The sequence below is a fragment of the Daphnia magna genome, linkage group LG4 (genome assembly GCF_020631705.1).
Source record: "Daphnia magna isolate NIES linkage group LG4, ASM2063170v1.1, whole genome shotgun sequence".
Lineage (NCBI taxonomy): Eukaryota > Metazoa > Arthropoda > Branchiopoda > Diplostraca > Daphniidae > Daphnia > Daphnia magna.
In genome coordinates this window covers 1,902,484-1,916,132 of record NC_059185.1, presented here as the reverse complement: position 1 = coordinate 1,916,132, position 13,649 = coordinate 1,902,484, and the positions used below count along the sequence as shown (strand labels likewise).

General features: G+C 40.9%; 4 protein-coding genes across 9 annotated transcripts; 2 read left to right on the top strand and 2 right to left on the bottom strand.

Moving 5' to 3' along the window:
- Positions 1-628: 628 nt before the first annotated feature.
- Positions 629-7,946, bottom strand: LOC116921173. 2 transcript variants are annotated; one of them, XM_032927412.2, is made up of 12 exons: positions 7,810-7,946; positions 7,619-7,726; positions 5,946-6,604; positions 4,877-5,319; positions 4,303-4,661; positions 2,893-3,435; positions 2,621-2,818; positions 2,445-2,550; positions 2,246-2,332; positions 1,745-1,893; positions 1,468-1,626; positions 629-1,293 (listed from the first exon to the last, which is right to left on the bottom strand). In XM_032927412.2, exons 3-12 carry the CDS (start codon positions 6,517-6,519, stop codon positions 1,146-1,148), a joined length of 2,766 nt encoding a protein of 921 aa, XP_032783303.2. In that variant the 5' UTR covers positions 6,520-6,604; positions 7,619-7,726; positions 7,810-7,946; the 3' UTR covers positions 629-1,145. The 2 variants fall into 2 exon arrangements, with proteins under 2 accessions (XP_032783303.2, XP_032783304.2); XM_032927413.2 differs by having other exon boundaries at positions 2,893-3,432.
- A 106-nt stretch (positions 7,947-8,052) lies between these two features.
- LOC116921177 lies at positions 8,053-9,855 on the top strand. The gene is made up of 5 exons (XM_032927419.2): positions 8,053-8,569; positions 8,639-8,796; positions 8,864-9,115; positions 9,184-9,315; positions 9,387-9,855. Exons 1-5 carry the CDS (start codon positions 8,053-8,055, stop codon positions 9,771-9,773), a joined length of 1,446 nt encoding a protein of 481 aa, XP_032783310.2. The 3' UTR covers positions 9,774-9,855.
- Positions 9,856-9,934: 79 nt separating this feature from the next.
- On the top strand, positions 9,935-13,635 carry LOC116921185 (WSC domain-containing protein 2). Of its 5 annotated transcripts, none has more exons than XM_045172383.1 (6): positions 9,935-10,071; positions 12,900-13,133; positions 13,205-13,217; positions 13,278-13,353; positions 13,431-13,527; positions 13,593-13,635. In XM_045172383.1, the coding sequence occupies exons 2-6, from the start codon at positions 13,019-13,021 to the stop codon at positions 13,616-13,618; spliced, it is 327 nt and encodes a 108-aa protein (XP_045028318.1). In that variant the 5' UTR covers positions 9,935-10,071; positions 12,900-13,018; the 3' UTR covers positions 13,619-13,635. The 5 variants fall into 5 exon arrangements, with proteins under 5 accessions (XP_045028318.1, XP_045028319.1, XP_045028317.1 ...); XM_045172384.1 differs by having other exon boundaries at positions 9,937-10,071; positions 12,848-13,133; positions 13,302-13,353; XM_045172382.1 differs by having other exon boundaries at positions 9,937-10,071; positions 12,848-13,133.
- Positions 11,069-12,472, bottom strand: LOC116921180 (alpha-(1,3)-fucosyltransferase C). The gene has a single exon (XM_032927423.2). The coding sequence runs from the start codon at positions 12,410-12,412 to the stop codon at positions 11,240-11,242; it is 1,173 nt and encodes a 390-aa protein (XP_032783314.2). The 5' UTR covers positions 12,413-12,472; the 3' UTR covers positions 11,069-11,239.
- Positions 13,636-13,649: the final 14 nt, after the last annotated feature.

The window sequence follows — 13,649 nt, the reverse complement described above, 5'->3', positions numbered from 1 at the left end:
TACTTTTGTATCCAAATGCTTACGCTGGTTCCGAAGAAAAAATTAGTTTTTCCTTTAGTTTAACAGTTTTTGAATAAAACGGAAGCATATGACGTCATTGATGGTCTTACATTTGAATGTACTGCCTGTGGCTTTTTCTGTCCAATTAAAAGATACTCCACGATGCGGCGTTACGTAATAAAGACCCTTGGACTGAAGGGATAAAAGATCATTTTATGAGCGAATTTTATTTTCTAAATTAAGTTGCCATAAATTTTAACGATGGATGAAACTCGAGACGTGGATTGAAAACAGCCGGAGGCGACATCATTAAATTTGCAGTGAGAGTGGAACGAGCAAAAAGGAAAAAAAATAAAGAGCAAGAGAAAAAGGGTGAAGTATACAAAAAAGAAATTGACTGCGGGATTGGTTGGCACGCAGGCAGTTTCAACCGGCGTGAAGCTGATAACGTCAGCGGGCCACGACACGTCTTTTGATTTTATAAAACCTGTTACGCATGCCACTCGAGTTCGTTCTCGTCTGTAGCTATACGTGAGACTTCAAAAAATATATGTAATAGTTGAGTATATTCTGCTTACCCGGAATTGAATTCGTAAGATAAATCGATGACGTGTTCCATGAAAGTATATGACTTTTTATCCAACGCGTTTATTTTTTAAACTGTCAATTATGTTATTGTGGTTGCATGGCTTTTGTGGACGCTTTAACAGGTTGCATCGCATTGCTAATCCCCAATTAGAACTAATTTTTAAATATAATTTAACTACGATATAGCCCATCACGTTATATCGGAAAAAGAAGGTAAGGGAAATGTACAAGTAACTAACAATAAAAACCAATTACAAAATTACTCCAACGAAACCCGATAATTAAACTTCTTCCCTCAAAATAATTCCCACTATTTAACGATTACATTTTAAAAAATCATCGTTAAATAGGACGTAATTATTTTTTCCTCCTAAAAAGAAACAGATCACATCTTTTAAAGAAACCCTGCCTCACCATATTTAAAAAACAAAACAAAACACAACATACAAAAACAAATCGTAACAAATTTGAACATCAAAAATTTCTGTCACTAAATCAATCATAATAGAATAAATATTGTTTGAAAAAAAAAAAAAAGTTTGCCAATTATGTATTTTTCAACGATGATTAGTTGTCGTCGTTTTCCGGAGCGTATCCAGTGTCCGCTGGATATTACGGATGATGGACGGTGACAGATACTTTAACATGGCCTTGTCAAACACCGGATCTTCGATCAAAATACTAAAAATCTTCTTCGCCTGGGCCCTGAAAACTCCCAAAAGTTCTTTTGATTAAACTACTATTGGCTTTATCATCAATTATATTATCCAACTAGAATTCCCTATCGATCCATCAGCACGATCCATTACCCCCACGGATCTCTCTCTCTATTTTATTTTTTTCTTCATGTAACTTCAATATGATTAATGAGATGTTTACCTGGCTTCAAGATTTCCATCCTGGATGAAATGGGCGGCAGCCGGTAGGATCCTTTCTGTGACGTCTTTAGCTCCGCTCAGGGTCTTGGCTGGACCTAATTTGACAACGATGGCTGCCAGCAATTTAGCCGCTTCCGCTCTCACGATCGCGTTCTTATGTCTACATCATACGTGAAATAATAATACGTCAGAGACATACAGGCTCACCATTTTCATTACAAACGATTGGGGGATAAGCAAAAATACAATTTAAAAAGAAAAAAAAAAAAATTTATTACGTTAGGCTTTCGGTGACGATCACGACGATGGCTTTAGGCGGTGAAACGAATTCGGTTACGTTCATCAAGGCCGAATGGGCGTCTTCGCGGATAAACCGGTTCGTGTCACCTATTTTGTTCAACAGCAGCGGCACCGTTCGATCTAAATCCTGCGTGAGATCAAACAATTTTTTTTAAAAGGTGATTATTTTTACAACGTTCTATGACACCATCGCAATTTGCCGCCAGTCAATTTGAATCATAAGAATTTAATTTTCCCCTTTTTTTTTTACGTCATCCATCATAAGCTTATACAAAAAGACAATTCCCCTTTCTTTATCCAACTAATAGCAAAGAAAATTATGAATGCTGCTCAAGTTCGCAATCCCTTTTTTGCATAATTAAACAACGGAGCTGTTGGTATCATAGCTCACGTTAATCAATTTTTCCTTCATTAAAAGTTTTGACAATAGATGATCAATAGATGGCATTTGATGGAGGACATTGACATTTTAATTTTACCTGTTCCATTTGTTTGCCGCAATGCTGGAACATTTTCCCTACGCAGTGGATGGCCACACGCGAAACTTGTGAACGTAAATTCTTTACCTGTGATAATTCAAACCGAAAATTAGAGACCCAAACAAAACCCAAAAATGTTTGTTTAAATTATTCACGAAGAAAAAAAAAATCGGTTCTAGACTAAACCTCATTACAATACCTCCTCGAGCAATGCCAGAACAATAATATGAACTTCAGGCGTGACTATATCGCTATGCGACGTAATGAGCTCTTCTAAGCGACGAATGCCTTCCACTTTGACTTCCCTGCAATATCAATATTTAAAAAAACAAAAATTGATGTTAAAGAAGGAAGAAAATTGCCGGAAGTGGATACCATTCCGAAGAGTGGATGTTCTTCAGCGACATATGAAGGATTGTTCTAGGATCTTGAGGACTCTCGGGCCGGTTGGCTTTATTAGTCGGCGCTGGTGATTGGCCAGCTTTCATTTGACGGTTGAGAATGCTCGAAGGCATGACTGCAATCTTTTTAATTGGTTGAACGACATGGCCGCCAGCTTTCTCTGCTTTATCACTTTGATTTTGTAATATAAAATCGTCAGTTTTGTGCGCGAAAGAAAGATTGACATTCTCGCATTATTTATTTACCTGGATCCGTCTAGACGTCGGATAGGCAGAGACCTCTGTCGGCGGCCATTCTCATCAGGTGATGGACTATGGCGACTGGCGAACGAACCAAGTGATCGACTCTTATTGACTCGAGGATGAGCTGCCAATCTTCCAGGTGATTGGCACGTCTCTTCGCTATATTCATCATTTTCCGGAGGATATTCTTCGTCTTCAAAGACGCAAGGTCTTCTCGCAGATTCACCCAGCACGGGACTGTGGACCACACGGGGACTCCTACTAATTGGCCGGTCATCCGGATGATAATGCTGGACGACATTAGGCAAACAATCTTCTTGCGGTACAGCCAACAGGTGCTCAGCAACTGACGGATCTTGGCGGAATGTCGGAGACGATGACGTTGCTTCTTGACCGGAATCTTCATCCGCAATGTCTTCAATGATGTCATTGTTGTTGATGCCAGGGGCATTGTGATGCAACATTTTTTTCAACTGTTCCAGTTGCACACCAAATACGGGCGGCTCTTTTTCAGGAAAATCTTCATCGTCATCTTCTTTCAATCTGCTTTAAATACAAAACAAAAAACAATGAAATAAAAAAATAGAAACTGAAACAGACTTTCAAGAAAACAAAAAGAAAAAATCAATTAATCTGGTGGGCGAATAGCGAACTCTAACAATGGCGGCGCAATCGATTTTGTCTGCCAACCATACACGGCACTAAAACAATTCACGACATCAAAGATAATGACATCGATCTACAACAATTTATTATTTAAAATGGCGCCACGTCATTTCTCGAAATTTCTGTTTTTTCGCATTGTGCAATTTTTTCACGATAGAGATGAATCACCAGACAAATACAGACCGCTTAATAAGGTCATCACGAAGGCGATGACTCTGCAATGAAACGATGGGAGTCCTGCTGATTCTTTTCGATCGTCTCGAAGTCATGCTGCCCATATTATTCACACTTTTGGACCGGGTCCCAAAAAACAAAAGGTAAAACAAAACAAAACAAAAGAAAACAACAAATGGATGAGGTAATCACTCACATATATAGCCTCAAAACAAGAAACTCTTCAATCCCCCCTAAAAAAAATATTTATTCCTCATGCCTTTTGGGAACAACAGGAAACTATTCGCCACGCACGTCAGCCCACTATTACACGTCCATCTGGAAACGGCCTGACCGACTGCTTCATTCCAACCGATATAGTCCCCATTTCTATAGCTGTTCCCTGTCGCATTCGTACAGAGAGGGGAAGTACGACAACCTTGGGAGGACACCAACAACAACAACCCACAGCGAAAAACGGAGCTTTTGTGTTGTGACGTTTGGTTGCCATTGAGACGGAAGCCATACAAACGGACAAACGATATTACGTGAATGCAACAACAACAACAACAAAGATTTTTGTGTGTGACTTACCTTTCGGGTGTTACGGATTCATCATCCAATGATTCAATATCGATCATCTCATCGAAAATGTGTTCGATCTCTTCGATAATCTCGCCGGAATCTTGGCTGTCGTAGTGTCGACGGCCAGAGATCAGCTGATGTTCGATCGACATGGAAGGGTGGGCTGTTTTGGCTCTCAACGCCGGAACTGGCGGCGATGTCGAAGCTGGTGCGGAATAGTTCACGGATGGCTCGCTAATCTTATGTGCCCGTTCGATTGACGTCGGTGGCGAATGGCGGACTCTATTGGCACTTTGTGAGCTACGCCAATGCTGCTCAACTGGCCACGGAGCGGCCATTTCGTCTTCTCCAATCAATTCTTCAGCATCCTGTTAAATAAATAAAAAGAAAATCAGACAGGTGCACGTTTTTCATAAATTTTAGTCTAACCTTGTCCTCAATCTATTACATTTAAAAACATAACTATTTTTTTCTTGATTTGACCTCTAAAGAAAAACAGCTGTTTGTCTACTTTTAAAGAAATATTTAGGTCAATAAAAATGAAATAATCTAAAAAACAAAACAAAAAAAAAAATCGTGCTACCGAAGATGACGTCGAGGAATGGTGTCGGAAGACGTCTACACTCGGCGTCCATTCAATGGTCCACTGGAAGTCTGTTGTTGTGTTAACAGGAGTGGAAGTCTGATGGTCACGTGATCCGGTCGTCTTCGTTCGCTTACTTTCATCGACTGTTGGTTTTTGTTCTGGCCGTGGTCGCACTAGCGGCGATGGTGCGTGATGACCCGATATGGATACTTGTACGGGCCTCAACAGCGCCATCAATTCCTCTCTTTCTCTTCTTTCATCATAGTCCTCCTCTTCTTCATCCCTTCCTTGCGACCATAAATGGACATGAGGCTCATTACGATGCCCGACAACATCGGCAGTACTTGCCATCTTGACCTCTTCTTCTTCGTCTCCTTCTATTCGCGTTCCAGCACGGCTGCTCCGACTCGACACCAACGTCACGCTCGTACCTTCCACACCTTTGAACCGACAAAAATCACGAATTTTTTTTCCCCCCACTCAATACAACAAATCGACACATTAATACGTCCTATTATGTGAACGAGCGATGTGTTTAGCTGATTGTTATGTCTACAGTCACGCAATAAAAACGAAACGATTTTCAATTATTATTATTTTTTTTTTTTCAATTGGAGACAAAATTTCTAAACCAATAACTTGCACTCACGATCCGAGACTGAGCAAAGTATAGCTAGCGGTTAACTTGGTATATCGGTTGTTGTTAGAGCAGACGGACAAAAAACCTGCTGTATTGAAGACAAATCTCATTTAGAAAAAAAAAAAAAAATAAAAACTTTCCCTACTTGGATGACGTCAAGGACAGACGGACAAAACGTGTATCTGTCTGGAAGCCACGCCTACAATATTGATATCGATTACTAGATCCTCTTTTTTCTCTTCTAATAATTATACGTTATCCTTATTATTGAATGGCTTCCTTCGTTCTGGAATTAATGAGGAAAAAAACTACAAGGGTTTCCATAACAATCAGCTGTTTGTCCCTCATTCTAAACTGAATATCAATTGGCTATGCAAAGTAAAAACAAAATTTTAAAAAGGGAAAGGAAAGAAAAAAGTGAATAACCTCGGGGTGATCTTGGCGGAGGAGCGGATGAAGACTGGGCGACGAGCGGAGGAGACGTACTGCTCGTGCAGATGGGAGGAAGACGGCCAACTTTGGCCGACAGTTGGCGCCGTTGATGCTCCCTAGCGGCAGCTTGACGATGGTAGACTTCTTTGCGATGGAAAGCCGGAAAGGTTGGCAAAAGCCACGACGATCCAACGGCCTTGTCCGATCCAGCTGCGTTGGAAGAAGACGAGCCCAATGTCAGTGGAGGCAAAACAACTCGATTGTAGACTTCATCGGTTGACTCTTCCTGCGGATGCAAATTATGATCGCTACATGGCAATTTGGGAAGAACGAGACTTGCAGATGAATTATGCGGGTGGCCATGATGAAACGAGAAAGACCGAAGCCACTTTGGACTTTTGGAAAGGAGAAGTTCATCTGGAAGCGATGGCCATCGAAGGCTTTTCTTCGTGGCTCCAGGCCGCGTGATTCTCTCTGATTGTGCCATTTCACTAGTGTAAATAAGTTGACAGATGACGACACCTGGCAGCGTTGGAGAAACAAACAAAACGAGCCAGCATTGCGTCATCTTGACACCCGTTTGACGTTAAATCCACCTCCTTCCGGCAGCCATTAAGTGACGCTAATCCAGTAGAAGCCATCCGAAAGGTATACTAATGAAACGAAGTCAAACAACACAACTAATTAGAACAAAGTTTGGATTTTTGGTAGAGGCGAAATATTTACAGAACAATCACGACGGAATACAAACAACCAACTGCGCTGGCCCGGACAACGAATAGGACACCTTATAATACAAGACGGGCCATGAGAACACACGTACCAGGTGCACTGCAGCGCCGGAATGGGTCTCTCTGTACTTTTAACTCCGTTCAACTTTGAGAAAAGGTAAAAAAGAACGAACGATCGATTGTAGACGGGCAAGTCAACGTTTTTTTTTTTTTCGTTCAATGCACCTAACTTACAACTGTATCCAACGTCATCATCATATACTGGCACACAGGTACAACGTGTGTACATGCTGACGTGCTGGTGGGTCCCTCTCGGTACCAGGATCTACCAACCGCGTGAGTCCCGTACGCCTTTATTCCTCCCCCACAACGATCCGTTTTGAACAAAGACACTTTTTTTTTTCACCCTCTTGTTTCTTTTTTGATATTCCAACCCTCTTTTATACCTAGTTACCGAATGTGATGGAGTTTGGTTGTTCCCCATTGAACAGGATTCGAGAAAGTTAGACCTGACTTCACATTTATGTCTTGTTTCTGTCAACTGTTTGATGACTAGTATTGTACGTGGATCTAAACCACGTAATCGTATCTCCAATAAATATGAACATTACGCAGTAGCAGATAACTCACGGTCTATCAATCGATCATTGAATCATCATTAACCTGAAAACAAAGAGTAGACATTTTTTGTTGCCAAAACGAATACTACTTTTCTTTTTGTGCCTTTTATGATTAAGAATAAGATGAGAACGCCACGCAGACTAAAAAGCATAAACTTAACGACGGTTCATGTGATGGATTGGAAAACGTTTTGAAATGGTGTTTCACGTGGGATCGGTAAGCATGGATGATTGTTAGCAGCCAAGGTTTTAAATCTAGGTTAAATCTCACATGGAAAACACACATACATCAAAGGTGCGGGAGTTGCTATCTCACCTCGTTACGTTATAACGGTATATCTTGGTGAAAAAAATCGATGTCGTTGCTTAAACCTATGCCATCTTAACTGCGCCGTATTCGTTACGTCATCACAGCCTTGTTTGACTTGAAAAGGAAAAAAATTTACATATAATATAAATATTGCAATTTCATAAAATAAATTGCAAGAGTTACACAGTCAAGCTTACCAAATATTAACATGATTACCATGTAATTTAACCGCCTTATTTAGTTATTTGCGTAATGAAACTTCTCGAAATGCTTCAAGTCTTGGACCAATCTCCATCAGTTGCCGTCTGCTAGACATTTTTGTCACGAGGCCGACTTCATGCCGGGTTGATCGTCTCATAATAACCATGTTTCTTTTCATTTTTAGTTAAAAACAAGTCCATACTCATTAACAAAATAGTTCAGTGAAAAGTGCCACAATCATGTTTTCCCCAATTGTACGTTCTGCTCAGAGAATTTCCATCAGGAATTGGGCACACAGCTCGTCAAGTCTAGCGAGCTTGCAGGTTGATGTCAAATGCATTGCCAGCATTAAAGAACAACCCTCTCCGGGAAATTCCGGTCAAAATTTGACTAAACCGGCACGTAGAGTTAGCTCTGTTGCAGCAGAGTCCAAATTTGATGCATCTGTACTTGAAAGTCGCTTCAAAGCCTGTTCCACTCTATTGGAAGACACGGATGAGAATGCATGTGTTGTTCAGGAAACAAGCAAAATAGATGTTTACCATCATTTCCATAGTAAAACAGAGTCAAGAATTGAAGAGAAATCCAAGTGGCAGGAAGTTAAAAGACAACAAGCACTCAAAAAATTCCGAGCTGCTGAAGAAATGTTGATGAAAAATGATGCTACAGCCTGCAAATTGTTTCAAGCCATCAAGGCTCCCTTGTTGGAGTTGGAACGGTACAGAGCTTCTGCTCTTATTGATCGGAAAGCCTGTCGTAAGTGAATGATATCTCAGTTCAAACATGGAAGTGATTACTTAATAACTAAATGTTATCTGAAAATAGGTACCCTCATTAGTCATGTGAGTGATATTCAAGATCCATCAGCATCCATTGTGATAGGTAATCCTGGTGCAGGCATTTTGTCATCTGAACTTCTCAAACAGGGGGCAAAACAGCTGCTTCTGTTTGAATGCAATCCAGAAATACGAGCCCACTTACAGGTATGAAGAACTGCATGAATTGCAATTTAACAGATACTTCACAGATAATTTCTTTTCATTAAAACAGAAAATCCACAAAGATGACCCTGTAGAAGTCAGTAATCAGTACCTCTTTGGCTCACATTTTAGAAGCCAAGACACCACACATGCCTTAAGCACCTTGCTGGAGTCTCAGTCTTGCACGCGCGTCAAAATAATTTTATCATTAACTAACCCCACTCAAGCCCGTGACCTTCTGGAAAATTACACGACAGGGCATATCCCATACGACAACAAGGATGTCGAGATCTATCTCATCGTCGAGAAAGGCTACGGAGACGTATGTTTTCAATAATTACTTTCAAGTCAAAGATGAAGTTCAAAATTAAATTAAATTTGTTATCGTAGAAACTCGATGCCTTGGAAAAATCCGATCCAACGGGGAAACGCATAAAATTTGCTTCAGCGTGGAGGACATTCATCAAAACTGAACTTTTGTGTACATTTCCAGCCGATTCGTTTTTCCCGACATTTGCACCAGTGAGATCATAATGTTATAGTTCGATTACTAAATTGCATTTTAAACGTTGTTTTCCCTTTCTTATTTGCAGCTTGGTTTTGGAATTAAAGGCCGCAGTAAGAGAGATCCTAATGTTGCAGTGCTTCGTTGTACCTTTCGCTCAATTGCTGGCTTTGGGAGACATTTAAATAGCGATGAGCGACACCTGTACAATATCTTTATCCGACACGTCATGACCACGTCTACAGCGAAAGTTGCCCATTCTTTGGAGAAGTGGACACCAGGTATCGGCATCCGGCTCATTCGCCAGGGTATTTCGCTTTTTACCTGCTTCAGTCAGTTAACAAAGGAAGAATTCGAACTGGTCTTTTTCACCTTCGTCGAACTCGCTCCTATCAGCAGTCCAGTATGGTCGATGATGAGTAGTCATTTCTGTAAATCGATAGAATGCCTCAAAGACGATGATGTAACTTGTTGAGTCGTAGAGGAAATGCTCCCAGCTCCAATGAAGTATTTTGATTTGTATAGTATTCATACACATCGAGTCGGTCTTTTGACAATGTATTGTTAGTCATTAAAAATGATTTCATTGTATTTTTAGAACATGCTGGAAGAAAACGTATTGGATTAACGTAGAAGATATACAGTGCTCGGTACAAGAAATCGGGGTAGTAGATAGCAACTCCTTGAATCCGCTAGCCGAAACCGCGTGAAATGCGAAGCTTGCCTGGAAAAAAATGGGAGTGTTAGATCAGCCATGATGATGACAAATTTAGGTAAAATATTTTTTAATATCTACCCTATAATGTTCAGCGGCCCCAAGGTGCACGACAGTTTCCGTATCGATCCATTTGTTTCGGTGGAGTGCACGTACGATCAGGTGCCACTCCAATGTTTTGCGAGTCAACTCGCCTCGGGATATCAATAGAAATCGGGTTGTGGACACTGAACCCAGCACACGTTGCTAATAGTACAAAGAACGAAAAAAGAAGGCTAAAGAAATGCATCTTTGGTTGTTCTTTGTTCGTTTTGGGTGCTGCACTCGCGACGACGGCTCAACGACTTGTGTCGTGAGATTTCTAGCACTCACTCTCACTGTCGAAAAAAGGGGCTGGTATTGTAAAGACAACCTTGTGAAAGTGACTAACATGACTGAAGTGTGAAATGAGACCTCATGGAAAGGAAGACGTCCGAACGCCCTCGAGCGTCAGATCCCACGTTTCTATATTTGTCTTTGACTATATAGACACATCCGCTTTTTTTTCTTTCGAAATGGGCAGGAAAGTCCTGTTTAGTATCTTTCAACGTCTTGACATCATTTACAAATTTTTCTTTTGCGCCGTTCCCATTCGATTGGGATTAATGTTGTTTGCCTTCGTTGCGAAATATCATTTCTTTTTGCGAATGTGAGCAATCATCCCAGTTGAATCTACCCACTTGAATGTTCGTGAATGATTTATGAATTGGGTTTTGAGAAACGTCGTAATGTCTAATGCGGATATGGTGCACGACAGCTTCGTTTCCTTATCTTGGAAGTAATGTTAAATCTTTGTTCATTGACAATCTTGGTCGTTTCCGTCCTGGCTTATCACTAGCAATTTCCTTTCTGAAAAAAAAAGAAACGCGTTCTTACGGATCTGGCGGTTGAAAGAGTACGTCCGAGTTTATTAGTTTTGCCAATGATAGCAATTTGTTAAGCATCTTTGCGCAGATTTCAGGGGAGCAAAGTTAGTTTTGAAGAACAACGGATTTTTGCGATAAACAAAAAATCGATTTGAGACAATGGCGTTTATTCGTGGAACAATTCGTACGCTACGTTTGCTGATCTGTACACGATTTACATCAAAACGACCGTAGATTCCAAAAGCCGGATGCCTTCCTTTTCACGTTCGTATCGTCAACAGTAGTTAAATTCCTTTTTTAAAGATTGAACAATGAATCAGTTTAAGAGATCAACAAGGGATCCATCGACGTGCACTGGCTATTTTCGCCCCATTCGCGTGTTAAACTCGGATAAGATTTTGATTCGAAATTTCTGTGCAATTCTTGACATAGATGACAAAAGGCGTTGCCTGACATGTCCTTTACACTTGATTTCACTCGATAATGATCTTTCCACCAAAAGTATTCGCCGTGTAGCGTTTCGTTGGCGTCGAGCAATTTCAGGTAGGCGGCCAATTCTTTCGGTTTGAATTGGCGGGCGTCTATGTACGAATGAATTGGCGCGTGCAGACTGTAGTTGGCGCCACCGTACACGATCGGAACAATGTCGTGATTCATCATTTCAAAAAATGTATCCGTTACGTAGTCAGGACAAAGTGCGTTTTCGAACGACAAGTAAAACTTGTAGTCCGTCACGTCGTAACACCCAGCGCAGGTGAGATTGCCGCATTCGCCGTAAATGTCGATATCGATGTACTTGCTCAGCTCTTCGACGTACATCTCTCTTCGACTTGTAGTGCTGCAATCGGATACCGTCCAGGCAATAATGTTCTTGCTCGTCTTCCGCTTTCTTGAAACGGGAAAAGGACGTGGCCGGAAAGATTTACGAGCTCTTTCTATGTGATGAAGCACCTCTTCCGGTGAGAGTAAAGCAGATTCTTCCGGCACGATCCGGCCATAAAGTAAAGGAATATCCGAATCCCGTCTATACGTCATGGTCCAGTTGAAAATGTTTGCCCATTCACTCACATTGCAAATGGAACCGAGCGATAGAGGGGATTCTTGAGTAAAGAAAACCAACCGTTGATTTGTGTTGTTGCGAGCTGTTTGATAATCGATTAATTCCAATGAATCGAGTGGCAAAAATTTATCGCCGAAAAGGACCACTATGGCGTCGTAAGATTCCGTGGCACGTTCTGATCGGTTCGTAATGATTTCACAGCGAATAGAACCGCAGCTCTGCTTGAAATAGAGCTCCTTTTGATCGGGATGGACGTTCCATAATAAAATGGATTTGCTTTTATGGCTCTCCAGAATGTATTGGTGCACTTTTTGGAAAGGGAAATTGTACCACCAGAAGAGCAAAGTGCCAACAACGACCAGGAAAGCTACCACTTTAACGGATCGCCTGTTTCGGATGTGTTCCGGTAAAACCATCAACAGTAGGAGCCACATGGCGAATACGAAATGTTGCCCGGCTTGTCTCTATACAGAAAATCAACATTGTCATGGTGATCATTTCGTTTTTGTTTAACTTTTTAAAAGATTCAATATCCAGCCGTGATAACAATAGCCCTCGATGGGAAGATAAAGAAATCATAGCCGATAAACAAAGATTATTCAGATAGCACGAGAAGTCTAAATTTGTAACTTCTCCCATGTCATTTATTTTTCGTTGTTTCAAGTCCTATCTCAACAGCCAAACAAACAACGAGAGATAAAACGCTCTAGTAGAAATAATAGACTCTTTTGATCATTCATTCGTTGTTGAATGCTGCCACGAGCGTTCCAATACTTTTAAAACCAGCATAGAAAATATCAAGTAGAAAAACCCAACGATCCGCCAACATCTTTTCTTAGTGGTACTAATTTGTTTATTCTGTTTATCAGTGATTTTTTTATTGGTCGTTGGAACATCTCTTTCTACAACCGGATGTCGCAGAAAAGGATAGTTCCTGCCAATCATCCAACATATCGGATATGGCATATCGGCCGGGGGAAGACGATCCCTAATGTCAGGAGTACACCGTCGAATTCATCCGCAATGGATCTTGATCCTTGATGGCTCTAGTTTCCAATGCAGGAAGTGGCAACACATGGTTACGCGGAGTCATTGAACGTCTCAGTGGCTATTTCACAGGAAGTGCCTACACTTCAAAGAAACTCTTTGTGACTGGTAAGATTTCTTTATCAATCTGTAAAATGAAACTTACGTCTACTGAAACAACATCGGCTTCATCCACTCAGTTCACTGGAAAAGGTAACATTTTTTCCGTCTTTCATTTTGAAATGGTACATAAAATGGACGCTATGAAAACAGAATGGCGAACATTTGTTGTTCTAGAAACGAAACGATGGCAGAATACTACGCTGGATCCCCAAAATCGGACATGGAGGTATTCTACTCTACGATGATCTGATGCTGGACAAACCAAACCATTTCCGGCTACTTAAATTCGATATCTTGGCTTAGACCTGGACAAACGGCGGTTGGATTGCGTCATCAGACATGACTTTTCCCTATTCCAACGTAATTCGAGCAGATCTTTTGGAAGTAATACGACCATCAGGTGACTATACCTGTCAATTTAAATTCTTGCGTTTACAACTGACGATAAATTCCCGTTTTCAACAGGAGTGATCCGTTCAGTTGGATTTTAAAAGGCATCGTTAATCGGGCCATGAAAAAAGT